General features: G+C 43.8%; 2 protein-coding genes and 2 long non-coding RNA genes across 5 annotated transcripts in view; 3 read left to right on the top strand and 1 right to left on the bottom strand.

The window, feature by feature from the left end:
• LOC144670421 (uncharacterized) overlaps positions 1–27,262 on the top strand; it is a 918,626-nt gene that overhangs the window by 234,553 nt on the left and 656,811 nt on the right. The window lies entirely within an intron of this gene.
• Positions 374–1,584, bottom strand: LOC144670214 (histone H2B-like). The gene is made up of 2 exons (XM_078532701.1): positions 1,546–1,584; positions 374–847 (listed from the first exon to the last, which is right to left on the bottom strand). The coding sequence occupies exons 1-2, from the start codon at positions 1,582–1,584 to the stop codon at positions 488–490; spliced, it is 399 nt and encodes a 132-aa protein (XP_078388827.1). The 3' UTR covers positions 374–487.
• LOC144670216 (histone H2B-like) lies at positions 1,991–3,052 on the top strand. The gene has a single exon (XM_078532702.1). It carries the CDS (start codon positions 1,991–1,993, stop codon positions 2,366–2,368), a length of 378 nt encoding a protein of 125 aa, XP_078388828.1. The 3' UTR covers positions 2,369–3,052.
• LOC144670480 (uncharacterized) lies at positions 6,370–25,430 on the top strand. 2 transcript variants are annotated; one of them, XR_013573884.1, is made up of 4 exons: positions 6,370–6,889; positions 7,217–7,314; positions 23,615–23,796; positions 25,029–25,430. It is a non-coding gene; the product is annotated as an uncharacterized LOC144670480 (long non-coding RNA). The 2 variants fall into 2 exon arrangements; XR_013573885.1 differs by lacking the exon at positions 25,029–25,430 and having other exon boundaries at positions 23,615–24,415.

Genomic DNA, 27,262 nt, shown 5'->3' on the forward strand with positions numbered 1-27,262 from the left:
ATCGTTCTACAAACGGACGGTATATTGTAGATATTCGAGAGAGTCAAAAGCGAACATGTCTGGTGTAAATTTGCCAGCGTTGAGACTGAAGGTTCCGACACAACCGGGGCTGATAGGAAATGAACTGATCGATTATTGAGACCAAACTTGACCAGAACTGGAAACTGACGCATTTGCGTTTTATTCTCTCTCCAAAGCCGGGGAAAGGGGCCGAATATAAACGCGGCTGAGAACAAAGCGCAGAGGGTGAGCGGGCAGACATTCATTTATGTTGCATTATTATCAGGACATAAGAATTGAGCGAGTGATAAATCTACATCAGTCCGAATATGAGGGAAATAACATGAAAATAACATAGTTCGAAATGTTCAAATTTAAAACATGACAAAGTAAAAATTGAGGTGAAATAGCTTTTTCAGAGAGATTGTGGGTGGCTCTTAAAAGAGCCGTTGTGTTTTCAAAGTGTTTTTCAGTCCGTTCTGGGGTTTTACTTGGAGCTGGTGTACTTGGTCACCGCCTTTGTCCCTTCCGACACGGCGTGCTTGGCCAGTTCCCCGGGCAGCAGCAGGCGCACGGCGGTCTGGATCTCCCGGGAGCTGATGGTGCTGCGCTTGTTGTAATGGGCCAGGCGGGAAGCCTCACCTGCGATGCGCTCGAAAATATCGCTCACGAACGAGTTCATGATGCTCATGGCCTTGGAGGAGATGCCGGTGTCGGGGTGAACTTGCTTCATCACTTTGTAGATGTAGATGGCGTAACTCTCCTTCCTCGACTTTCGCCGCTTCTTGCCGCCCTTTGCTACCGGTTTCTTTAAGGCTTTCTTGGCTCCCTTTTTGGGAGCTGGTTTCTTCGAGTTATCAACAGTCACAGATTGCAACTCTTTCGAGTACAATCACAGTTCTTGGTTTCCGGGAGTGGGATATGAACCCACAACCCTCTGATTCAAAGGCGAGGGTGCTATGAACTGAGCCACAGCTGACACTTTGGGAGCTGGTTTCTTCTCATCAACCATCGTCACTTTCAAACAAAGAATAAAACAAATCCCTTCCGAGCGCCGATTAAATAGATAGTCTGACAGACGACCTATGTAAATGAAGGATTGGAGAACCGTGATTCTGATTGGACCATTTTTTTAAACTATGACAGCTCCTTCTCTCGTATTTTTCTGATTGGTGTCTTTAATTATCCAATCAGATTTCGACTTCTCCACCAATTATTCGCCCATTTCCTGAAACCAGGCAACACATTCTACAAAGCGTCTCTCCAGCCTAAGTTTCTCTGTGTGTAAAGATATATTGGGAAATGTTGTCTGGCTGTCGGTGCGAGGGACCGTCCGGGGATGCAGGATTCCTTCTGGTTCTCTGACGCTCTGCTAATGTGTGAGGTAGGGGGATAGAGTACAGTGGGTGCATTCTGTTCTTGAAGCTGTGGTACAGTGTGTGTCTGCTGTATCCTGTGCTTGTCAGTTTATGGAACTGGAAATGAGACTGTCCGTGGACACGATAAGAAGAAGTCCAGACACTCACAGTTCCTGAATGAACCCACATTCCTATACAGCCCCTCGCACCGACAGCCAGGCGACATTTCCCGATGTATCTTTACACACTGAGAAACTCCGGCTGGAGAGGGGCTTTGTAAAATGTTCTGCCGAAGAGCCATGAGGGCTCGAAACGTTGACTGATTTCTTCTGCGCCGATGCTGCCAGACTTGCTGAGTTTTTCCAGGTAATTCTGTTTTTATTTTGTTTTGTAAAATGTATTTCCTGATTGCAGTAAGGAGGATTATGATTGGTGGAGAAACCTGAATATGATTGGTCGGTTTAGCTATCCAATCAAAAAAAACACCATATAAGTCCCATTTTGTTTTAAAAATGTCCAATCAGAATAATTCTTTCCCTCATTCCTCATTAGCATATATCTGTCAGACTGTCTATTTAATGAGCGGACGGAAAGGGTTTGGTTTATTTCTGAGTCTGAAATTGAGATTGAAAATGGTTGAAGAGAAGAAGAAACCAGTTGCTAAGAAGGGCGCCAAGAAAGCGGTGAGTAAACCGGCAGGAAAGGGCGGCAAGAAGCGGCGAAAGTCGAGGAAGGAGAGTTACTCCATCTACATCTACAAAGTGATGAAGCAGGTTCACCCCGACACCGGCATCTCCTCCAAGGCCATGAGCATCATGAACTCGTTCGTGAACGATATTTTCGAGCGCATCGCGGGTGAGGCTTCCCGCCTGGCCCATTACAACAAGCGCAGCACCATCAGCTCCCGGGAGGTCCAGACCGCCGTGCGCCTGCTGCTGCCCGGGGAACTGGCCAAACACGCCGTGTCGGAAGGGACAAAGGCGGTGACCAAGTACACCAGCTCCAAGTAAAATCCCACAATGGACTGAAAAACACCCGAAACACAACGGCTCTTTTAAGAGCCACCCACAATCTCTCCGAGAAAGCTATATCATCTCAATGTTTGTCGTGTTTCTAATTTGAACATTTTCGAATGATGTTTTCTGTTAGTTTTGTTTCCCACTTTCAGGCTAATGTAGATTTATCACTCTGTTCAATCATTCGCTGTTGTTAATAATGGCCCATAAATTAATGACTGTCCGCTGACCCTCTGTAATTTGTACTCACACGTGTTCATATTCGGCCCCTTTCCCTGGTTTTGGAGAGAGAGGGAGAATAGAACGCAAATGCGACAGTTTCCAGTTCTGGTCAAGTTTGGTCTCCATAATCGATCAGTTCATTTCCTATCAGCCCCGGTTGTGAAGAACCTTCAGTCTCAACGCTGGCAAATTTACACCAAAAATGTTAACTTTTGACTGTCGAATATCTACAATAAACCGTCCGTTTGCAGAAATGTGTAAATGAGACTTTCTGCCGGCTGGTTAAAGGGTTTCATAAAGGATCGAAATTAACCCCGAATGGATTCCGGATTCTAAAAGCAAATCTGGAACTTGGGATAAAATGTTAACTATTAATGGGAATTTCTATCTGAACACTATTTTTTGTTTTATAAATATATCGTCCGTCTTCGAAGTCGAATAAACAGAAAGTTTGGATTCCTTAAACTTGGCGCCGATATTTTCAGCTTGTTTTTAGATAGATAAACCCAGAATGAAAATCAGAAACGGACAGAGATAAACTGTAGACTAGGGAAGGAGAGAGCGAGATTAAGTAAATCTAACATTCGTATACTGAATTAGCTCTTTCCAATTAGTACTATATTATGTCCTGTTTTTTGAGAAGTTTGGCGGGCTTTTAAAATTTGAAAAAAATCGGTTGGAATCTGATAATTTGGCGCCGGTATTTTCCGCCCTCATTCCGTGGAGTCTCCGGATTGGTGAGTTCAGTAGATATCTGATTGGTCACTTTGTGCTGCCTCTCATAATGTTCATATCACCAATCAGCAACGCCCGCAGCACCATTCCTTCCGAAGATGTAAGAGAAGCGAATGAGAGAGGATTTCCTCATTCTTTGTGAAAGTGTGAGATTGTGAAAATCTCTGGAAGCAGGACTCTGCTCTATGGGCTGTTCCCAGGGACACGCACTGAGACAAACATCAACTGCAGCTGGAGGATCATCAACTCGGTGAAAGACACCCTTTGGTCTGCCTGAAACTTGCTGGTCTTCCCCGGCTGACTGTTGCAGACTGGCACATGCCAAGGTCCAGGGCTATGTGCTGAGGGAAGCACTAAAGCTTGGGGCAGCTGCCGCAAAGGCGCAATAGGGAAAGGTCGCTGTCTAAGACCTTTCTGCCATAGTGCACCAAAACAAAAATAAAAGTAGCTGGAAAAACTCAGCAGGTCTAACAGCATCTGTGGAGAGGAACACAGTTAACGTTTCGAGTCCGTATGTCTCTTCATCAGAACTGAGAGAATATAGAAATGTGGTGAAATATAAGCTGTTTGAGGGGTGTGTGACAGGTAAAGCTGGATAGAGGGCCAGTGATAGGTGGAGGCAAAAGGGAGATTAAAAAAGATGTCATGGACAAAAGGACAAAGGGGTGTTGACGGTGGTGATATTATCTAAGGAATGTGGTAATGGTGACATTAAGGGTAGAAAGCAGGACGAGCAAGTGACAGATGGCGCTAGTGGGGGTGGGGTGGGGGGAAGGGATCAAAATAGGCTAAAAGGTGGAGATGAAACAATGGATGGAAATACATTTAAAAATAATGGAAATAGGTGGGAAAAGAAAAATACATTAAAAAAAATATAAATTATTGGAAAAAGGGGGATCGGAAAGGGGGTGGGGATGGAGGCGAGAGTTCATGATCTGAAGTTGTTGAAATCAGTGTTAAGTCCAGAAGGCTGTAAAGTGCCTAGTCGAAAGATGAGGTGCTGTTCCTCCAGTTTGCGTTGAGCTTCACTGTAACATTGCAGCAGGCCAAGGACAGACATGTGGGCACGAGAGTAGGATAGGTGTTGAAATGGCAAGCGACAGGGAGGTCCGGGTCATGATTGCGAACAGATGGAAGGTGTTCTGCAAAGCGGTCACCCAGTCTACGTTTGGTGTCTCCAATGTAGAGGAGATCGTATTGGGAGAAGCGAATGCAGTCGGCTAAATTGAGCAAAGTGCAAGTGAAGCACTGCTAAAGGAGTGTTTGGGTCCTTGTATTTGAGGAGGGGGGGTAAAGAGGCAGGTGTTGCACCTTCTGTGGTCACATGGGAAGGTGCCGTGGTAGGGGGTTGAGGTGTAGGGGATGATGGGGGAGTGGACCAGGGTGTCCTGGGGGAGCGGTCCCTATGGAATGCCGCCAGGCAAGGTGAAGAGAGGAAATGTTTGGTGGTGGCATCATCCTGGAGTTGGTGGAAATGGCGGAGGATGATCCTTTGAATGCTGATGGGGTGAAAAGTGAGGACAAGGGGGACCCTATCATGGTTCAGGGAGGGAGAGGACAATGTGAGGGCAGAGGCGCGGGAAATGGGTCGGACACGGCTGAGGGCTCTGTCATCCACCGTGGGCAGGAAACCTCAGTTAAGGAACCAGGTAGACATGTTAAAATCACTGTTTTGGAAAGTGGCATCATCAGAACAGATGCTGCGGAGACAAAGGAACTAAGAAAATGGGATGGAGTCCTTAAAGGAAGCAGGGTGTGAGAAGTTGTAGTCGAGGTAGCTGTGGGAGTTGGCGGGCTTGTATTGAATTTTGATGGACTATCACCAAAAATTGAAACAGAGAGGTCAAGGGTGGGAAGGGAAGTGTCAGTGATGGACCATGTGAAAGTGATCGAGGGGTGGAAATTGAAAGCAAAATTAATACATTTTTCCAAGTCCAGACGAGAGCATGAAGTGACACCGACACAGTCATCGATGTACCAGAGAAAGAGTTGTGGGAGGGGGCCTGAGTAGGACTGGAACAAGGAATGTTTCATATACCTCATAAAGAGACAGGCATAACTGGGACCCATGCGGCTACCCATAACCACACCTTTTATTTAGAGGAAGTGAGTCAAGTTCAAGGAAGAATTGTCCAGTGAGAGAACAAGTTCAGCCAGTCGGAGGTGGGTGGTGGTGGTTTGGGATTGTTCAGGCCTCTGTTCAAGGAAGAAGCGGAGAACCCTTAAACCATCCTGGTGGGGGATGGAGGTTGATAGGGATTGGACATCCATGGTGAAGAGGATGCAGTTGGGGCCAGGGAACTACAAATTGTTGATTTGATATAGGGCACCAGATGAATCGTAGATGTAGGTGGGAAGAGACTGTACAAGGGGAGGGAGAACGGAGTCAAGATAAGAAGAAATGAGTTCCGTGGGGCAAGAACATGCTGACGAGATCGGTCTACCGGGACAGTCCTGTTTGTGGATTTTGCGTAGGAGGTAGAAGCGGGCCGTCCGAGGTTGGGAGATTGAGGTTAGAAGCTGTGGAGGGAAGATCTCCAGAGGAGGTGAGGTCAGTGACAGTCCTGGAAACAATGGCTTGATGTTCGGCGGTGGGGTCATGGTCCAGAGGGAGGTCGGGGGAGACGGCCAGAATACAGTTAGTATTGAGTAATTGACTCTATGATCAATGATTTTATTACGAGTGAGCATAATGGAATACAATTCAATTACAACTTTCAAAAATGTGAAAACTAAACAAATACTAATATCCGAGATTGTAGAAAGTCTAAATTTAACGGGATGAGAGACAGTTTAATAACAAACAATCTGCAGGGGATGGACGCAAATTGAATATCGAAATGGGACAAACAGAGCTTCAAACGCGAATGGTCCCCGCTTCTGCTACACGTCCACTCGCGCCCAACGCCCCTTGCCCCCCGCGCCGACACAGGTTCGGGGATTTTGTTCTCTCTGTGATGAGAGTGAAATGGGGAAAATTCCCATTGATTTTAGCGGCTGAATTGCTGCGGAGATCTGCGCATGCGCTGTTTAACCCCGTCCCCAGTGTCGTCACCATGAGGATAAGAGCGCATGCGCAACAAGTCCACCAACAATGGCCGAGAGCGTCATTCACTCAGTGAGCGGAATAGGATTTAATTCAGCAGCGATCGGAGACATCACCGCCCCAGAGGGAAGTGAACAAACAGCATCTGCTTAAAGCAGCGCATCGGTTTGGAGCCGCGTCCGCAGATATGCTCAGAGATTGGCATTGAGTGTCCGGGCAGCTGAGGCGGAGGCGGCGGCTGTTTTTAATGGGCTCCCTGGAACACGAGCTGCTCCCGGAACATGGAGTGAGCGGGGGGAAGGGAGAGGCCATTCTCGAGCAGTGTCTGGACAGAGTGAGAAGAACTCGCCATTGAAGATCATTGCTGCTTTCTCTCCCCAAACCCGAGTGAAGCTTCCTGGCTTAGTCCCGGCTCCCACTGTCCCTTGTTATTGGACAGAGAATGGCGGGGAAAATAGCCGCACAATAACAATGTTTCCAGTTACACAAAGAAGATCAATTTCAGGCACCAGGTGAGAAGTGTGAAAGAGACATTTTAAACTGTGCCTGCTTGTTTCCGGGTGTACAGTTAGTTCAAAGGGAGATGTAAAGAGAAAGTTGACCCTTGCAAAGGTCATTTCTCCATCAGATAGTCTAATTCAAGGAGCAGTGCACAGGACAGGTTGTCTCTGCAGGTCACAAACTTGTTACAAATCTACTTAAAATAACAGATGAGTAGAAACTGATTGTTCCAGTACTGCGTGTGCTGTTGGTTTTGCTCTGTTGATTCTTCATAATAATTATTACTTGAAAAAAATACATTGATCACTTTTGTACCTTCTACTTCACCTATTCTTCAGGTGAAGGAGTTATATTTCCTGTGTGCACGGAAAGAATTGAAGGAACCAGATGATTCCTCGAAACAAGGAAAAGTGCAGCCTGATGGTTCCAACTCACAGTAAGTACAATACCACTCACAAAGCACAGAGATACTGCCAGGCCTTTAGGCCAAAATGAAACTGTATAGAGACCCACATAGGTCCAAAGGTTGAGAGGTGCCCTTTCAATAAAATATTCAAACAGAGCATTGGTGGGAGAAGTTGTTTCCAATGCACTCCAACCTAGTACAACTGAGAACTAGATACATCAATCCCAGGGCAAAAGCAAACCCAATATTATTTTTAAGTACACAGTGTCACCTTGTCCACAAATTAAATACCAATTATTAACTCCATCAGACAACATTTACCCTTTTGTGAGATACAGAATGGATTGCTGTTAAGTATCCCAGAGTGTAGACTGGGCTACAGATTAAATACCAGTTCCAAAATCTCACAAAGTGTTAGATGAGAACATCGAGTAAAAGTATCAATTTCCTTTTAAAAACTGCACGAATTACACACCAGGCCATGTATCAGATCGATGTATATGTTATCATTTCAATTTGTTTTCACAGAGATACAAATTGAACAGCACTACATATCCCATACAAAACTACTGAATGTAACCTATGGCTGTGAAAGAAAACATTGAATAAATATTTTACAAGAAATCAAATGGTAAACAAATATTGATACCATAATTTATGAAATCCCAGTTACATTCAACACCAGAGATGCATAGATAGAAAATAAATCCAAAATTCACTCACCCACCTAGAAACAGACATTTAAACAATAATTCCAAGCACACATCCAATCTGGAGATTGACAAATACAAAATTAAAGCTACTTTCATATACACTGTCACTGACAGAAAGAAGCTGAATATAGTCCACTGTCATATACAGTACCAGGAACTGACAAAGGTATCACAAAGTCCAGACTCACTTATTGTACCTGAGACCGATGGCCAACAATAACTAATTCACATTGAGCAGTTAAGATTGAAAAATATAGAATACAGGTTTGGAAGGTGCTGTCTAAGGAGGCTTGGTGAGTTCCTACATCTCATCTTGTAGATGATATACACTGCTACTACTGTGTGTCGGTGGTGGAGGGAGTTAATGTTTGTGGATGTGGCACCAATCAAGCAGGCTGCTTTGTCCTGGGTGATGTCAAGCTTCTGGAGTTCTGTAGGAGATGACTGATACAGAAGGAATAAGGCATTCACATGCAACACAAAAGACTGACAGAAGCAGGTTGAATGCAACAGTATTACACTCCACAGGAAATGGAATGAAAGCAAAGAATAAAACACACTTTTCATTTCACAGCAGAAAACTTGAAGCAAACTGAATAGAGCAATCACAGGATCAAAGAATTGCATTTATGTAGCTCATCCTGCACTCGTACAAAGTACCACAACTGACAGATACAGGCAGAAAACAGCATTTGAATACAATACCAGAGACTGATACATACACAATGAATCAGGTACACATATAATTATTCAAAGACTGATGGCAGCAGAACTAACATCAAACTCTAACTCACTTCCAGATACTGGCAGCTTCAGAATGAGCTCCACATTCAGTTGTAATTCTGGGGACTGACAGATGGAATGGATCACAAAATCACATTCAGTTCCACAGACTGATGGGTACATAATTCATCCCATGTTCACACACAGTAGCATAGACAGATACATTATTAAAAACTCTTTTGCAAAAAGCACACGAGACTGACAGATGCAGAACTAAATTAACTGTCCCATTCAGTACCAGAGAATGGCAGAAAGAGAAAATATCCCACACTGACACACATGACCAGAGTCTGTCAGATACAGAATATATCCCACTCTCATCCCAAATCAGAGACTAACAGATGGAGAATTAAGGCCATAACGACACAGCCCCAATGGATGACAATTACAGAATTAACCTAATAATGGATGAGAAATGGAGAGATGCAGATTGACTCTCACACTTGCTGAGTCCCAAGGGCTTATGATCACAGAATGAATCCCACAATCACACAGAACAGTGGCAGACAGTGAATGTGACCACATTCACAGAGCAGAGACTGGGAGGTACAGATTGACATCAGCACTTGCATATAGAAGCAGAGACTGACAGACACACAATAAATCTCTCACACACACTCAGTCCAGAGATTGACAGATGCAGAGTGAACCCTATGCTCTCACATGGTACAAGATTTGCAGATAGAGAATGAATTCCACCATCTCACAAAAAAACAGTGACAGATATTGAACAAATCTCACTCGTGTACAGTTCACAGAACTGGAAGTTACAGCATGAATCCCAGAATTGCATTTAGGACCAGAAACAGTCAGATATAGAATTATTCCAACAAGCACATTCATTACCAGAATATGATAAAGACAGACAATTATCAGCTAATGAATTAGTCTAAAACTCTCATAGTGAAGCAGAGAATGATGAATACATAATGAATCCCACAACCATTCACTTGCAGTGACTGGCAGATACAAAATGATTTACATACTCACAGACTGATGAGCAGATACTGAACAAATGTATTTCACACATAGAGCAATTACTAATATTGTTTGATTTCTTCTTTGGATGTTTGTCTCACTAGAAAGTCCAGGAGTTTTGACCCTCCCTAATTGTCATTTTGAAGGCGGTGGTGGACTGCCTTCTGTCTGATGCTGTCTGTCACCCATAGGTGTGGCAAATTTGTTGTTAGGTAGCAAGTTCCAGGATTTTGCCCAGTGATGATGACTGAATGGTGACATATTGTCAAGTCAGGATGGTGTTTGAATTGGGGGTGACTTTGCAGGTGGTGTTGTTCCAGGCACCTTCTGTCCATGTTCTTCTAGGTATAACAGGTTGCGGGTTAGAAGGATGCTGTTGAAGTAGTCTTTTTGAGTTGCTGCAGCAGATCTCATAGGTGGTACAAACTGTGTGAGAGTGGGGGAGGGAATAGACTCATGAATTGTGTGTCACTCAGATACTTTATCCAGAATATTATTGATCTGCATGAGTGTTGTTGGGAGTGCACTCAGTAGTGGAAAGTATTTAATCACACTTCTGACTAGTAGGTTGTAAGTTGCAGAATAGGCTTTAAGGAGTGCAAAGGTCAGTTACTCACTGTGGACCTGCTTTGACCTGTTCATCAAGCTGTAGTAGTTGTTTGGCAGAGTAAGATTAAACCTTTCAATCATTTACCATAAACTAACAAGCACAAATAAAAGATGGTCACACTCGAGCGAGATATCCCATTGCAGGGAAAAAGCCACACTCGCTTATCATAGACGTGCAGGCAAAGCACAAAACCCACAGTCACATCTCAATTATAAAGAAGTCCATAATAAAATCAACGTTCACAGGTTTTGAACAGACAGGGAAATGAATACAAATGTTCACCAATCAGACACAGACACCGAATCATAGCAACATCTACATTCTAAAGGTTAAAAGGTTCACAGTAAAACCTGCATCTCATTAAACAAAATGAAGAGGTACTGAATAAAAACATATTCTGTTACAGTAACTGACAGGTAAAGAATTAGATCAACATTCTCAGATCAGATACACACAATTGCAGAGTTAAATCTAAAAAAAATCTAACAAATTGATAGGCACAGAGTGACCGCACATTCACTTGCCAGAATTTAAAAGGTACAGGAGAAAAACCTTTCTTCCATACCAGAGACTAACTTGTACAGAGAAAAATAGACACTCACGTAGCTGTAACTGACAGGTGCAGAAGAAGATCCTGATTCACAGACTGGAAACTGCCAGGTAAAGATTAAAGCCAAAAATAACAAATTAGACACTGAGGTTCACAGCAATTCACTTGTCAGAAATTTACATATAAAGAGTAAGGCCTTTACTTCCACACTGGAAATGTCCAAGTACAAAGGAAAACCCAGATACATGTTTAAGAAATTGACAGACCCAAAGCAAAACCAGCATTCACTACAGCAAAAAACGACAGGAACAAAATAAAATACACACTCATGTAACAAAAATAGGCACAAATAATTAAGTTCACATGTCCAAAACTGAAACAGTTAAAATCCACAATCACACATCAGTAAGTGACTTGCACAATAAAGCCCAGATTCTCATAGCAGAAACAGATGGAGATAGAGCAAACTAATTCTCACTGAACCAGAAACTGGGCAGGACAGAATACAGATTACACCCATTTTTCAGAAACGGACAGGTGGATATAAAATAAGGTACTTGCATAAAAGAGATTGACAGAAACAGATTAAAGCACATTGCCCCACTTAAAAGTTTGACCGGTGCAGTATATAACCCAGTCTTCCAAAATACTGACTTGTACAGAGTGAAAACAACACTAACATGGCAGGTAATCACATATTGAATATAAATCCACACAGACACACCACTAACTGACGGTTATAGAGTTAGACATAATAAATCAGGAAATGCATACAACCATAGCAGAGTCTAACAGATAGAGATTAAAATCCAGACACTTAGCAGGAACCAAAAGTTACAGGACAAAGCGCACAATCACATATCGGACAGTGAGGGAATCAGAGTAAAACCAACATTGACATAAATGAGACAAATTGGTCGTATGAGGAAAGGTTGCTCGATTTAGGCCAATACTCAGCGGAGTTGAGAAGAATGGGAGGTGATCTTATTTAGAAATATAAGTTTTTGAGGGGACTTGATGGGGCAGATTCTGGGAGGACGTTCCCCCTCATGAGGAGTCTAGAACTATGGTCCACAGCTTATAAATAAAGTGTCTCCCATTTTAGACTGCAATGAGAAGGATTTTTTCTCCCAAAGGATGGTTAGACTTTGGAATTCTCTTCCCTGGAGAGCAGTGGAGGCTGGGCCATTGAATAAATTCAAAGCTGTGTTGGACTGATTTCTGATTGACAAGGGAGTCGAGGCTTTGCAAGCCAGGCAGGAAAGGTCACAGTTATATCAGCCATGGTCTTATTGAATAGTGGAGCATATTCAAGGGGCTGAATGACCTACTCCTGGTCCTATTTATTATGTTCTTATTTTTTAAGATTAAATGTGACAATTGCATGAGAGAAGTTAATAAGAATAGTGTATATCCCACAATTACATGACAGAAAATGGTAGGCAGACTAAAACCCACACTCATAACAGAAAATGGCTGGTAAAGGGCATGCTCACACATCAGACACTGACCAATTCAGTGTAAAAGGTACATTGACATTCCAGAAATGGAAATTATAATAGCATAAAATGCCCACTCATCTCAAAAAAAAAAACAAGAGATACAGACTAAAACCCACACTCTCAAACTACAGAAAGACACAATGTGAAACTAAACTCACTGGCAAGCAACCAACTTGTCCAAAATAAAACACTTACATCATCCCTGTTAATTTCTAGTATATGTGTAAGACCATCACTGGCTCAACAGGAACTGACAGCTGCATTGTGCAACACACTCACACCTACCAAACCTGACAGGTAGATTGTCAAAGTCTCATTCACATATGAGAAACTTATAGATACAGGGAGTTTAAAAAAAACACTCATTCACACATACCTGACACTGCCAGAAACACAGTAAAGCCACACTCAAAATAAGAAACTAGAAGCTACAAAAAAACACCCAATTATGCCAAATATTGATATGCACAGGGTAAAAAAAACCTTCACATATCAGAAATGAGCATGTACAGACAAATTGCACATCATACCACAGACTGAGAAATATGGAGCAAAAAAAACACTTTCCATACCAAATACCAACAGTACAGAATAAAATACAAAATTACCTACTGACAGACAAGGAGTAAAACCCTCACACACACATCAGTGATTGGTGGAAACAAAACCTGCATTCACTGAACAGAGATTGGCAAATACAAACAAAAACAGATCGTCATCTATCAGGAACTGACAATAGCAGATGAAAAGCCACATCCACATTTGGGAGATGGAAAGAGACAGAGTCAAACCCACACTCATGTAGCAGAGACTGACAGGTGCAGATTAAAATACAGACTGACATAGGAGAGACTGACAGGAACACAGGAAAACACTTCCTTTGAAGCTGCATGGTATGGAGATTTAAAAAAACATAAATTGGAGATTAAATGTTATGAATTAATTGTTGTAATCAACTGCCACAAACTGACATAGATTAAAAGCTTTATCCAAATATCAGTTACTGATAGGCCACATTCACATAGCTACAGAGGACGAATATCTGAAGAGACAGAATAGAAATCCAATCGCTGAATAGCGGGAAAGGGAAGAAATTAAAATTCTGTGATCCATTTCACTGCTGAATGTGGACTACAAAATTCTGTCCATGGCCATTTCCAATCGGCTCTGAGGCAGGTGATCCACCCTGACTAGACCTGCATTGTACATTGCAAGAAGATATCTGGTAGCCTCTCACTACTCAGGGAAATAATTGCAGGATGGGGGTGGCTGGAGACCTACCTCATCAGCTTGGGCCAGGAGAAGGCCTATGGCAGAATATCACTCGCCTACTTGATGGATCTACCCTCCAAAATGGAGTTTGGAGAGGGAATCTGCAGTTGGGTCCAGCTGCTCTACATAAACCTCAGTAGTGCAGTTTCAGCCAATGGGTGAGAATTGGAAATCTTTCCGATAAATCTGAAGCACTCTCTCCCCTCTCCTGTTCGTATTTTGCATAGAACCTTTTGCTGAGTCCTTCAGGAAGGATTCGGGTATAAGAAGGGTGACAATCCCAGGCAGCGGAGGCACTCAGGTCAAAGCCTCCCTGTACATGGACAACGTCATCGTCTTCTGCTTGGATCCACTGATAGTGTACAGACCGGTGATTGGTTCAAACTGGCCTCGGGAGCCAAGCTAAATTGTGGCAAGAGTGACGTCATGTTCTTTGGGGATCTAGGCTGACCATTCCTTTGTCCCCTTCACTGTCAGGTCAGGCTGCCTGAAAGTGCTGGGGATATGGTCCTGGGCATGCACTGGAGACTGAAAGGAGCAAGTAGCTATGGGCAAAGAAAAACTGGGCATGCGGGAGAGACGCTCCCTCTCCATTACTGCTAAGAAACTGTTCATCAGGTATGAAACACTCTTGGTGTTGTACATGGTGCAGGTTTGGCCCTTTCATCACTCCTACACTGTGGTGATCACCCAAACTATCTGTTTTATCTGGAGGTTGAAAATGGACCATGTTCACAGGGACATGGCATACAAACCTCTAGATAAATGGGGACAAAAAGTGACCAACATCACCCTCATCCTAATGGCCCTGTTGTGTGTGGCTGCATCAGGCTGTGCATAGACCCTCGGGAAGCAAACAACAAGTGTCAATATGTGCTGAGGTTCTACCTGACCCGGTGTCATGAGGATGGGTCACTTGTGGAAAATTTTATGCAGAGAAATATCTTTGAGGACAACTCCATCCAGCAGTGGTACCCACATAATGATCTACAGGTACAGCAGGATAAGGCGATGGTAGATTCTGTCAGATAGCCTGCTCAGTGAACTATCAAAGTCTTTTGGCAGAAAACATCATCACCAGAACTTTCAAACAACCCCGAGGATGTAACTTGGCTGGTGGTGAGAAAGGTCCTCCCCATCATGTCCTTCCTACAAGCCCAAAGTCTCTCCCCTTCTGCTCATCACACTCGGTGGCTGTAGTGGAGAAGAGACCATTGTTCTGCACCTTCTAGGATGTACCTTTTCCAAGAAGGTCTGGCTAGAGATGCAGTGGTGTTTGTCGAGGTTCATCCTGAGCAGCTCTGTGATGTAGGACTCAGTGCTCTATGGCCTGTTCCCAGGGACACACACCAAGATAAACATCAACTGCAGCTGGAGGATCATCGGCTCTTTGGTCTGCCCGAAACTTGCCTATCTTTTGAGTGATATAGACTGGCACATTCCAAGATCGAAGACTATGTGCTGAGGAACACATTAAAGCTTAGAACAGCCACCACAGAGGTTCAATGGGGAAAGGTCACTGCTGAATGCCTTTCACCCATAGTGCACTGAGGGCCTGAAGAATTTTATAGCACCTCTGGGGCTGTATGCCTGACATTGATTGTACTTTCTGAATATCAAGAGCAACAGAAATTGGATTGAAGCACCTCAGAGAGGAACTTGCTGCATGAAGGCAAGTTGAATTCTGTTGCAGTTTCTGTAATGTTTCAGTTTGAAAACAATTACCCTTGGGCTGTATTCCTGACATGGAACATATATTATAAACATCAGGGGAACTACAACTGTGGTCAGGCACCTAGGGATGGGGACAAGTTGAACTTTGTTGCACTTGCGGTAATTTTCAAGTTGAAATGGTTTGCAACGTACTCCTACAAATTTTATGAATAAAGTATATTTCTGGAGGCAAAAAAAGAAGAGAACAAGGAAACAGTTGCCAAGAAAGGGTGAAAGAAACCTCTGAGTAAAGGGCAGGAATATTCAGGAAAATTTGGGGAAGGAGAGTTACGCCATCTACATCTACAAAGTGATGAAGCAGGTTCACCCCGACACCGGCATCTCCTCCAAGACCATGAGCATCATGAACTTGTTCGTGAGCGATATTTTCGGGCGCATCGCGGGTGAGGCTTCCCGCCTGGCCCATTACAACAAGCGCAGCACCATCAGCTCCCGGGAGATCCAGACCGCCGTGCGCCTGCTGCTGCCCGGGGAACTGGCCAAGCACGCCGTGTCGGAAGGGACAAAGGCGGTGACCAAGTACACCAGCTCCAAGTAAAACCCCGCAATGGACTGAAAAACATTCAAAACACAACGGCTCTTTTAAGAGCCACCCACAATCTCCCTGAAAAAGCTGCACCATCTTTTCCCATATTGAGTTAATGATAAATATCTTGCTGGAGGATTGTAGGTCAATTTTCCAATGTTTTCCAATCCGATCACATGTTTCTCCAAAATGCAGTTTCTCTCCCAGCGGAATGTCTGGTTCTCTATTCAGTGTTTGTGATGTAAACTAAACATTGGTCCCTGACCCTTTGTCCAATTTCTTGGCCTCACCTGTTAATGTTCCACCTCCTCCCACTCAGTTAGAGTGGATTTAAAGGGAATGTGTCAGCCTTCTCCTTTTCCAATGTGTTTACTTATTGGGAAATGTTAATTCATTAACCTTAAACCGCTGGAGTGCAGAAACTTTAATGTCACTTTCTAACTTCTTACACCAGAAGCCTGGACTCTGGATTCACTCCCTCGGCTGCTCCTGTCACCAGGCATCAATCTCTAATCTGTGATGTGTTATCTTTACAATGATTGAATTGGACTGGGTCCCGTTACAGAATGTTGTGAATGGGTCTTCCTACCTGCCCATTACAGATTGTTCCTTCTATGTGAAACTATGAAACTGAATTGGGAGTGAATTTTAAAACCGAAGCAAAGTTTCACTAAAGTGGTCCCTGGGATGTGGTGATTGTCCTACGATGAGACGCTGATCAAATTGGGCTTTTTTATCTCTCTAGTGTTTGGAAGAATGAGAGGCGATCTCATTGAAACATACAAGATTCTGAATGGGGCTTGATGCGGTAAAAACTGGGAGATTGTTTCTGCTGATTGGGGAATCTAAAACACGAGCACTGTCTCAGATAATGATCATTTAGGACTGAGATGAGGGGAAATTTCATCGCTGTGAATCTTTGGAATTCTCTGCTCAGGGTTTCCAATGGTAGCTTCCTATGTAAACATGTCATGCTGCAGTTCACCAGCCTCACCAGTGGAGGTGTTGCTGTAATTCATCAAACCCCTGGAGTCAGACCACTCAGTACAGAGACTGGGATCTTCCTGTGTCCCATATGTGGGTTTCAGTGCCTGGGTGAGAGCACCTCACTGAGCGCAGGCTGGGAATAGAGACTGTGTGCCTATGTGTCTCTGCACCACACCTGGTGAAAGTAGCTCATTCAGTACATACAGGGCTGTGATTTCCCTGTGCGCTCTCTCAGGCTCAGTTTACTCTGAGTGGATATCCCTCATTCTTTGGTTTGAGTTACAGCTTCTCTCTTACAGTTAGTCTGGGTGTTCCTGACAGAGCAGAATGCCCCTATCCTGTCACACTCACCGCACATATTGAGGTGGATGTGCTGCCTCCCGAGATACAGGTGATCAAGAATTCACGTCTTCGCTACACTCGTTAACTTTACTGATCCCTAGTCCTTGAATCATCATTGGTTCCCCTCGAATATCAGGTACATTATCATCTTCACCTGCTGTGAACACTGACCTGACAGTGAAAAGGCATTGGAGGAGGATGGTGAAGTCAACAGTGTCAAAGATTGAGAAGGATGAGGAGGGATTGATCAGCTGGGTCAGGCTGCACTCGCCTGCTCCCATTCTAATCTTTCCAGAGTATCACCTGCAATGGCTTCTCTTCCCACTCCTCCTCTTGTTACCTCTGGAATCCCCCAGGGATCTATCCTTGGCTCCTCCTATTTCTCATCAATATGCTGCCCCTTGGTGACATTATCTGAAAACACAGTGTTAGTTATCACATGTATGCTGATAACACCCAGCTCCACTTCACCATCAGCTCTCACAACCCCTCCACTGTCATTAAATGATCAGACTTCTTATCTGACATCCAGTACTGGATAAGCAGAAAATTCCCCCAACTAAATATTCAGAAGACCAAAGACCACACTACAAATTCCATTCCCGGTCACTGACTCTATCCGTCTCCCTGGTCACTGTCTGAGACTGAAACAAACTCTCATAAACTCGGCACCTCACTTCACCCTGAAATGAGCTTCTGACCACATACCAGTTCCTTCACCAAGATCACCTATTTCCCGCCTGTAACATTGCACATTTTATTTTAATGTGAGTGTCGCTGGCTAGGCCAGCATTTATTGTCCATCCCTAATTGCCCTTGAGGCTCACATGTAGGCCAGACCAGGTAAGGACGGCAGATTTCCTTCCCTAAAGGGAATTAGTGAACCAGATGTGTTTTTACAATAATTGAAAATGGTTTCATGGTCATCATTAGACTTTTTTAAAAATTGAATTCAATATCCACCATCTGCTGTGGTGGGATTCGAACCCAGCATCCCCAGGACATTACCCTGGGTCGCTGGATTACCAATTTGGTTAATTACCAATAATTACCAACACCACTATGCCACAACCTTCCCATGTCTCCATGCCTCAACTCACCTGTACCTGAAACCTTCATCCACTGCTCAAACCCTCATCCATGCTTTTGTTACCTCTAGATTTGACCATTCAAACACACTCCCGGCCAACCTCCCATTTTTCACCCTCCAGAGAGTGAAGCTCATCCAAAACTCTGCTTCCTAGATCTGAGTTCACTCCAAATGGCGGTCACCCATCACCCCTGTGCACGTTAACCTATACCGACTCCTGGTCTCAATTATAAAATTCTCACCCTTGTTTTCAAATCCCTTCATGACCTCACCTCTCCCTATCTCTGGAATCTCCTCCAGCCCGACAATGCTCTGAGAAACCTGAGCTCCACTAATTTCAGGACATCCCTGATTTTAATCACTCCATCATTGGTGGCTGTGCCTTCAGCTCCTGGGCCCAAAGATCTGGAATTCCCTCCCGAAACCCCTCTGCCTGTATCTTGCTTTCCTCCTTCCCCTACCTGGATCCCATTCCCTCCATTTGTTTCCCCCTTCCTCTCCCCCGGGTTCCTCCTCTCTCACCCTCTGGCTTTACGCAGTCCAGTTGCTGTTTTAATTGACATCAGTGAAATGTAGTTTCTGTATTTCCCACAGCAGTGACTACACTTTAAAAGGAATTCATTGTCTCTAAAGCTCTTTGGGATGTTCTGAGTTTGTGAAGGAAAATACATACATGCAATATTTTGCATTTTTCATAGAAACATAGAAAGGAGTCACAGAAAACACTGAAGAGGCCACTCAGCCCATTTTGTATGTGATGGCCGCACCCTCTGAAACCTGTCTACAGCCCTGCACCACTGAACGAGCCCCAACCCCCCTCCCATCAACACTGCACCCTCGTCTCCTCCTCCTGATCTCCTTCCCCACCCACTGAAACTCTTCCCCACCAGGTAAAACCCTTTCCCCAGCCTCTGACCCACTGGGAAAGGATCAGCTTTGTAATCTGAGGGCCGAGGATTCCAGTCCCTGTCTCGCTGCTGCTTCCAGCGAAACTTGGTCAATTCCCAGGAAGCCATGAAAAGTGAGCAATTCCCGCTGAATTCTCCTGCTCCCTCAATGGGAGTGAAGGAGATGCTCCTTCAATCTGCAACAATGTCCATCTTATTGAAATTTCAGCAGACAGGGTGATTTTTTTCCTGACTAACAAGGGAGTGAAATGTTATGGGGACAGGCGGAATGTGGAGTTGAGGCCGTGATCAGATCGATCATCATCTTATCAAATGGCAGAGCAGGCTCGAGGGCCTGATTGACCCACTCCTGCTCCGAATTCCTATCTTCATATGTTCGTACGTTCGAAAACATTCCTCTTCCCAACCCCTTCTCTGCCCCCTTAGCCACCAATCCTCCCTTTGAAACCCTTCCCCGCCCCATGAACCAATTCCCGACCCACTTTCCTCGTCCCCTTAAACCCCTTCCATAGCCTTCACTCCTTCTCCCACCTCTGATATTTGTGAGGTAGCTTGCTCTGTGGATGGTCAGAGTGCTGACACCCTAAGACCCCTATCTTCTCTCAGTCCCTTCTTTATTGGGTTATTCTGAACTTTCAGAGATTCTCTGCAGTGATCCCCACTTCCCATTCCTTGCAATTCCCACATCTTCTCCCAGCCTCATTCATCCCTAAACACCTTGTCCTGGGACACACTGATCCTAAAGAGAAACAAGACACGGATATGAAGCTGTGATCAAAGCAGTAAGTTTTATTTCAGAGCACAGCCCATTATTCAGACAGCAGCAACACAGGGTCAGGGCTCACTGGACTGAAACAATCAAACAGCCTGTTTCCCAGGAACGAAGATTTCATGCAGTAAGAACTTGGAGAGCTTGGGCTGCTGGGAATCCATCACCAGATCTTTCACTGTATTCGAACACAACATATTGACTGGTCAGGTTCTCTAAAGAGAAACTCCCCAGTTTCCTCACAGGCCTTTTGACGAGTTTCTCCTCCATTCACAAAGTAAGCCTGCCTGTACACTAAAATCCAAAATGAAGAATGAATTGAGTGATTGTTCTGTACACAGAGGGAGGGAGATCAATGTGAAAACATGAAGCTGACTCTATCAGTGTTACTGGAATGACTCTGGATCACACATCAACCTCACCTCTTTTATTTTCAATTAAAACCCACACATCCCTCCCTCCCCTCGACCTGTACAAGACTCACTCTCTGTCCTGAAGGGCAGTCCAAGGGATTTTTCTCAGATTGGACCCCACCAGATCCACAATCTCAGACCAGAGAGAGTGAAATGAAAGATCGGACATTTATATCAAACCTTTCCTGTCATGAGAAGAGTCCAAAGAGTTTCACAGACTGGCGATTGCTTTCGAAGTATTGACACTGTTTTATAGGAAACATTGCAGCCAATCAGCTTTCAGCAAATTCTCACAAAGAGTGAATGAGATTTGACGGGGTGAGGAGTTTCTGGTCATGTTGGTTGAGAGAGTAGTGATGTTCCAAGACACAGGGAGAACTGCCAGCTCTTCAAATAATGTACCAGATATAACCTTTGGCATTAACAAGTAGACAGGGTCTCAGTTTAACTTTTCATCCAAAACATGACACCTCCAACAGTGCAGCACTCCCCCAGTGCTGGTCTGGATCTACTGGAGTGGGACATCAACCCACAATTTGTTCACTCAACTCCCAACTGAGGCAGAGTGACAATGGATAAATTAACCACTTCTCTTATCGACACAATCTGTGTTCTCACACCTCAATCTGTGTGAAAGCTGCAGTATTAATCAATTTAAATAAACCTGTCTTAAACCCTCTTACTCTCACTCCTTGCCCTCATTATGAAAAGCTGACTCATGCCTGGGGATTGATCCCACAGACACCTCCAGTATCGCTCCGAATTCCTCATTCTTCACCTGTTAGACTGGACAGTGTGTGTGGAGGAAAGGGACTGAGGGAACTGCCGACTCTGTCCTCACACACAATCTGCACTCTCACACTGCAGCAGGTAGCAGCGATGGGGAGCAGCAACTGGGAGTTACTCCTCTGTGGTTCCTGGGTACTGAGGCCAATTACAGAGTCTCCCAACCGAGTAACTCATCCGGCTGTGATCCACCAACTCGGCACTGCCCTTTTCTTGCCGGTCTGTTTGGATCAGCCCTCAACACCCGCCATCCCCTCCAGCCGCTCAGATAGTGACTAATCATTCAGGGAATTTACCTGTGCAACTGGTTTACATTAAATTCTTCAGTCTTTCATAAATAACAATTCAACCAATTATATTGTGATGTTCAAACAATTAAACTGTGAAATTCAAAGAGAATAATGTAGTTTGAAAAGAATCCTCTCTGAACACTGGCTGTGAAGGGATTGGGGAAATGTGCCGGTGTTTACTATCAGGATGGAGAAACCCATTCCCTGCAGTCGGACTTGGCTGAGTCAGGAGCAGAAATTGAATCAGCAGGAAGAGAGTTTTCATTATCTTCCATGGAGTTCCTCACAGTCAGTATCAGGATGCTGGAGTAGAAATGTTCTGTATCTAATCTCGGAGAGTTTGCTGTTTGTATAATCACACACACACACACACACACACTCACAGAGTGAATCACTCACTGAATTTATGGGGAAAAGGTGTTGCCCTTCTTCCTCTATATTCATTTTCATGAGTGTAGCTTCAGGCAAGAGCTCACTGTGAGGTTAGCTTGCTGAATACCTGAAAGGGGGAAAAGCAGTTTTGCATGGCTACTGTTCCAGCGAGCCTGCCCCTCTTAAAGGGGAACTGTACTAATTGTAAGGAAGCTGCTGCCAATTTGCAAAAATTGCCTGTAAAACAAAGCACTCGAAATGGAACGACACGGAAGAGAAAGGGATCCCTGGTTCTTGGATGCAGCTCTAAAGGCAACAGTCCAGGGTTTGGATGGAAGAGAGAGCCCACTTCTCTGCAGTGTATGGGGAAGTGTGGGGTGGGGGTGTTCTGTGCCGGAGGCCCTAAAGCAACACCATCAGACGGCAATTATGGTGGTCAGTTCCCAGAGTCTAGCCCCAATGAGCTGACAGCAGGGTCACCTGAAGCTCAATTCCCTCACTTTGGTCAGGAATGATGATGTCATAGAGCACAGAAGAGTCCAAGCCAGCTCTGTGTAGGGCAATCCAGCCAGTCCCATTGACCTGCTCGATGACCATATCCCTGCATGTTTAATTCCCCCAAGTGTTCAAACAAGTTCCTTTTGAAACCATTGTTTATCTCTGCTTTTACTAACCTCGAAGGCAGTGACTTCCAGGTCATTACCACTTGCTGAGTCAAAAATAAAATGTGCTTCATTTCTCCCTCCCCCACACTCTGCAACCCACCCCCTTCCCCATCCCCGTCCTCAATGTCTGTTGACATAATCTGTAAATCTGTGTACCTGAGTTCTTGTATGATTTGCTGATGGGAACAGGTTTTCTTGTCTACCTTATCTGACACTGTATTAATCTTGTCCACTTCTATCAAACCTACTCTCGATCTCCCTTTCAGCAAGTTGAACAACCCCAGCTCCAACCTCCAGCTTCTCCAACCTAACCTTCCAGCTGAAATCCCTTATCCCTGGAACCATTCCGGGAAATCTCCTCTGAACCCTCTCGGGGACCCTCACTTCATTCCTAAAGCATGGTGACCAAAACTGGAAGCAGTAGTCTAATTGTGGCCTAACCAGGGCTTTATAAATGTTCATCATAACTTCCCTGTTTTTGTACTCAATACCTCTATTTATGAAGCCCAAAATTCCAAATGTTTTGCTAATTATTCTCAAAACCTCCTGCCACCTTCAAAGACCCATGTACATAAACCCCCACATCCCTATGACCTTGCATAGTATTTTGCACTGATTTCCTCCTCCTATCCCTTCTTCCAAAATGCATCACCTCAAACTTCTCTGTATTAAATTCCATCTCCCACTTGCCTGCCCATTCTACTAGTCTATCTCTGTCCTGTTGTAGTTGATTGGTATCATCCTGACTGTTTGCCACATCTTCATGTGACATTCCCTACACACCACAGCAGCCACCTCTCACACTGCTTCATACACCACATTCCCATCACTCACCCATTTGCAATCCCGGGCATTCAGGACTTGGGTCTAACATTCAGATGCTCCGCCTCAAACACTCAGAAATGCTGCCAACCTCGCACACAGCTCTCACAGACTTCACACAACTCCACCTCCTCCAACTGTGATACCCACATCACTCAAACACAAATCACTCAAACACTCAGCACGCTCACTGACATTCTCTATTTGATCTTTCACAGGACAATGTGATCCATAACCACAGGGAGCGGAGCAGAATCAGAGGAGGACATGCACGCCTGCATCTCCTGAGCCCTCTGGAGGAGGCAGTGATCTGTATCATGGAAGCAGCTGTTACAGATGCCGCTGAATTGAATTATAGACAGCTGGTCTGGGTCCTCTGATGTATCCGAAGGGAAACTAGGTTTGAAATGCTAAGTACATAAATATGTCTGAAGTTGTAGAATGTGAGGTGTGAAGAACATTTGCATTTTTATGAATTTCAAAGAGATTGTAAGATGCTACACTGAGCCAACAGAGGTTAAGCCAAACAGTGTGTTCATATTTCCCAAAGATTACTGATAATGGGAGTACTATGGAAAATTTATATTATGGAAAAAGTTGCAAAGACATATTGGAACAATGGGATTTACGTTAAAATGCGAGAAACCTGTATAAAAGAGATGAGGTTATATGTAAGAAGAAGGCTTCTAAGGTCTAACAAGTGTGAAAAGCCTCCAGCCTCTATGCGCCAAGCTGCTGTCTCCAGGAACTGAAGCTAAGAGAATCCATTTTAAATATTGCTGTCCAGGGTATTGTCTGCTTTGCCTAGGTCTGTTGAAATCTCTGTTGTTTTACTGTTGCCTTACCGGAGGTGTAACTGTGAGCTAGATTAATTAGGGATTCGAGGAGTTATTATAGTCGTAATTTTTAGTCCTATGTATGTGCTTAAAATTGTTTATTTTATTAATAAACGTTTAAGTTAGGTTGGTAATAACCCTCTAAGACTCAGTTGTCTTATTACTACTGAATTCAAGGCCCGCATCTCGAAATAAAAAATACAAATTGCAAGAACAGCTGTGGCAGGGTTTCAAGTTTCTGAGATTTGAGCAGCTCAGCATTTACCATCACTGTGCCATAATACATGTAAAAATGCAGGCAGCCACAGCAACTAGTATTCCATGGGAGCTCAGTTGGCTGGAAAGCTGGTGTGAAACAGGTTGTTGTCAACAACACAGGATTCAATCCCCGCTCCAGCTGGGGTGGATTCAGGACCTGCCTCTTTACCTTTCCCATAATGGAGATTATGATGTTGTGGGTCAGTATGCCTGTGGGCAGAGAGCTCAAGAAGAAGCATTGGCTGCACTGTATCTTTTTCATGCAATTTATTTCTCCTGAAGTCCACTGAACTCCATTTGAAATAATTCCCACTGCTGTTCTATCTCATTGTCCAGTAATATTCTTTCCAGTTTATTTCTCCAAGTTGTATTCCCATCTCCTAATATTAAGCGTTTTCTATATATTACATTTCTGCCTTTCCTTACTAGAATCTTCTTCAATTATTGTATAAATTTCATTTGGCTGTGAGTATTATTGCCTCAATTTTCACTGAAACTTTAATGTTCTTATCTGTTCTGCTTCATGTTAAACTCCTAGATGCAGCAGTGATTCATCTCTTGTTGGGCTTCCGAGGTTCTGGGGAAGAAATGCAGCCTGAATGCAGGGTAACTACCCAATTCCAGTTTTCAACTTTCCCGACATCTTCCTGTCAAAACACTTGTTTTGAAATCTCCCATGATTTTTATGCTCTGAATTTTACTCATTCCATAGCTTTGTTTAAGTATTTCCCTCCAATGCCTTTCCAATATTATCTATCCTGTAGAATGGTATTTTTTGTGTTATTGAACCTGGATGGCCTTCACTCTTCCTTGTGCTTCACCCTGTGTACTGTATGGAGATAAGCTCCACAGATCAGGATCAACTCCCTGCCAGCTATTCAAAAGTTTCAGATGAGTTTGTTAGCTGAATAAACTAATTCAGTTATAGAGATAGCCAGACAAAAATAAAGAAAAAAAAAAACAAGGTTAATCAGATATACCAAGCAAAACACATCACAGGCATGTGGACATGAAGAAAGCATCAGAAATCAGAGCAGGAGTAGACTACTCCAGAGTCTGTGCTGCCACTCAGTATGATAATGGCCATCATTTTACCTTATCTCCACCTTCCTGACCTACCCCCATATCCCTTTATCACCTTGGTATCCAAACATCTGTCAAATTATCTCTTGAATATACTCAATGCCTGGGATAAGAAATGCCAAAGATTCACAACCCTTTCAGTGAAGAAATTTATCTTAATCTTAGTCCATAATGGCTGAACCACAATATAAGACTGTGTCTTGCTGTTTTACATTCCCCAGGCAGCACATGTACATAAGCTGGTGGCTATATCGCCTAGTGATGATGTCATGAATTGAACCTAGGAGATGGGGAGGCAGAAGATGCAGCAAACATTGGAATGAAAAGCAAATGTTCCTCTGGATTTTAGCAAAATGTTACAGTTCTTGAAGCCACCGACGAAGCCTGGAACATCCAGGCCAACTTATTAAAAACAGGGAATGGAGAAGCTGAGCTCATCACATATAACGTGCTTGGAGCACAGGGTGGGTTCATGTGGAAACTGACCAGATGCATGAGCAATTTTGACAATTTATAAGGTTGACATGGGAAGAGAGAGAGAGTGACAGAGAGAGAGGGGGTGGGGGAAGGAACAGGGTGAAATAAAACATGACAGAGTGAAGACAGAGGATTACAGAGTGTGAAGAAGAAAATAAATGTAACTGAGAGAGAGGAAGATAGATTCTTAGCAAGAGAAGATAGAATGAGACACAGTGAACGAGGTATGGAAAGACAGGAGGGAGAAAGGAGATAGTGGCAGAGAAGGCATAAGATGGAGAACGTGGAAGAGAGGAGAAAATGATAATCGAAGCAGAGAGAAGGGGGAGAGACCGAGGAAGTGAGATGGCTATAGAGAAAGGTGAGAGCGAGAGGTGCAGAAATAGTGATAGAATGAATTGGGACTGAAACAATCAGAAAGGGAGATATAGCAGCAGTAGAGATGAGGGGCCTCGCTCTAATGTTTGGGGAATACAGTCTTCAGGATTCACCCACCTGAAGAATTAATTTCTCTCTATCCTATTTAATCCTATAATCAGCTCAAACATTTCCAAATATTATCTCTTAATCTGTTCTAGTTAAAGTGAGTACAAGACTAATCTACACAATCAATTCTCATTGTTTAATCCTTTGAGCTTCAGTATTAGTCTGGAGAAAGTGTGTCCTGCACCCCATCCTAAGCACCTTGAGGTGTGGGGTCTAGATCTGAATGCATCTCTCCCGGGAGATCTTCCTTCTCTGTTTTAGCATACATGGATGTAATTCATTTAGTTCCAACGATTTACCATTCCCATGTTTCACTGCTCTCCCCTCCTTTCTTTGTTAGATGTCTTGAAATCTACTTGGAATGACATTAATCCACGTGGTCAGTTTACCTGGTTAAAAACTGAGGCCAAGTAACAATCCAATATTTCTCCCTAAACTCTGTCATTACCTGAGCTTTTTTCTTGTGCATCCTTTTGAGACTCTTTCCATATTCTCATTTACCCTTTGTTGTTTCTGTGTCCATCGGATATTTTCCTATTTGCTTTTATATTCCTTCATAACTTAATCCTGGAACTTCTCTTTGAACAGCTGTCTAACCTCTTGATTTGTCCATTTATCATCCTCTCCTTTATTGTCAATGTCCTTCAGCACAGGCCTTTTACTTTAATTTCAGTTTTACCCTGATCCCTTTATTTATCCCGGGAATTTCACTATTGGATAATGGGT

The sequence above is a fragment of the Cetorhinus maximus genome, chromosome 31 (genome assembly GCF_964194155.1).
Source record: "Cetorhinus maximus chromosome 31, sCetMax3.hap1.1, whole genome shotgun sequence".
Taxonomy (NCBI): Eukaryota; Metazoa; Chordata; class Chondrichthyes; order Lamniformes; family Cetorhinidae; genus Cetorhinus; species Cetorhinus maximus.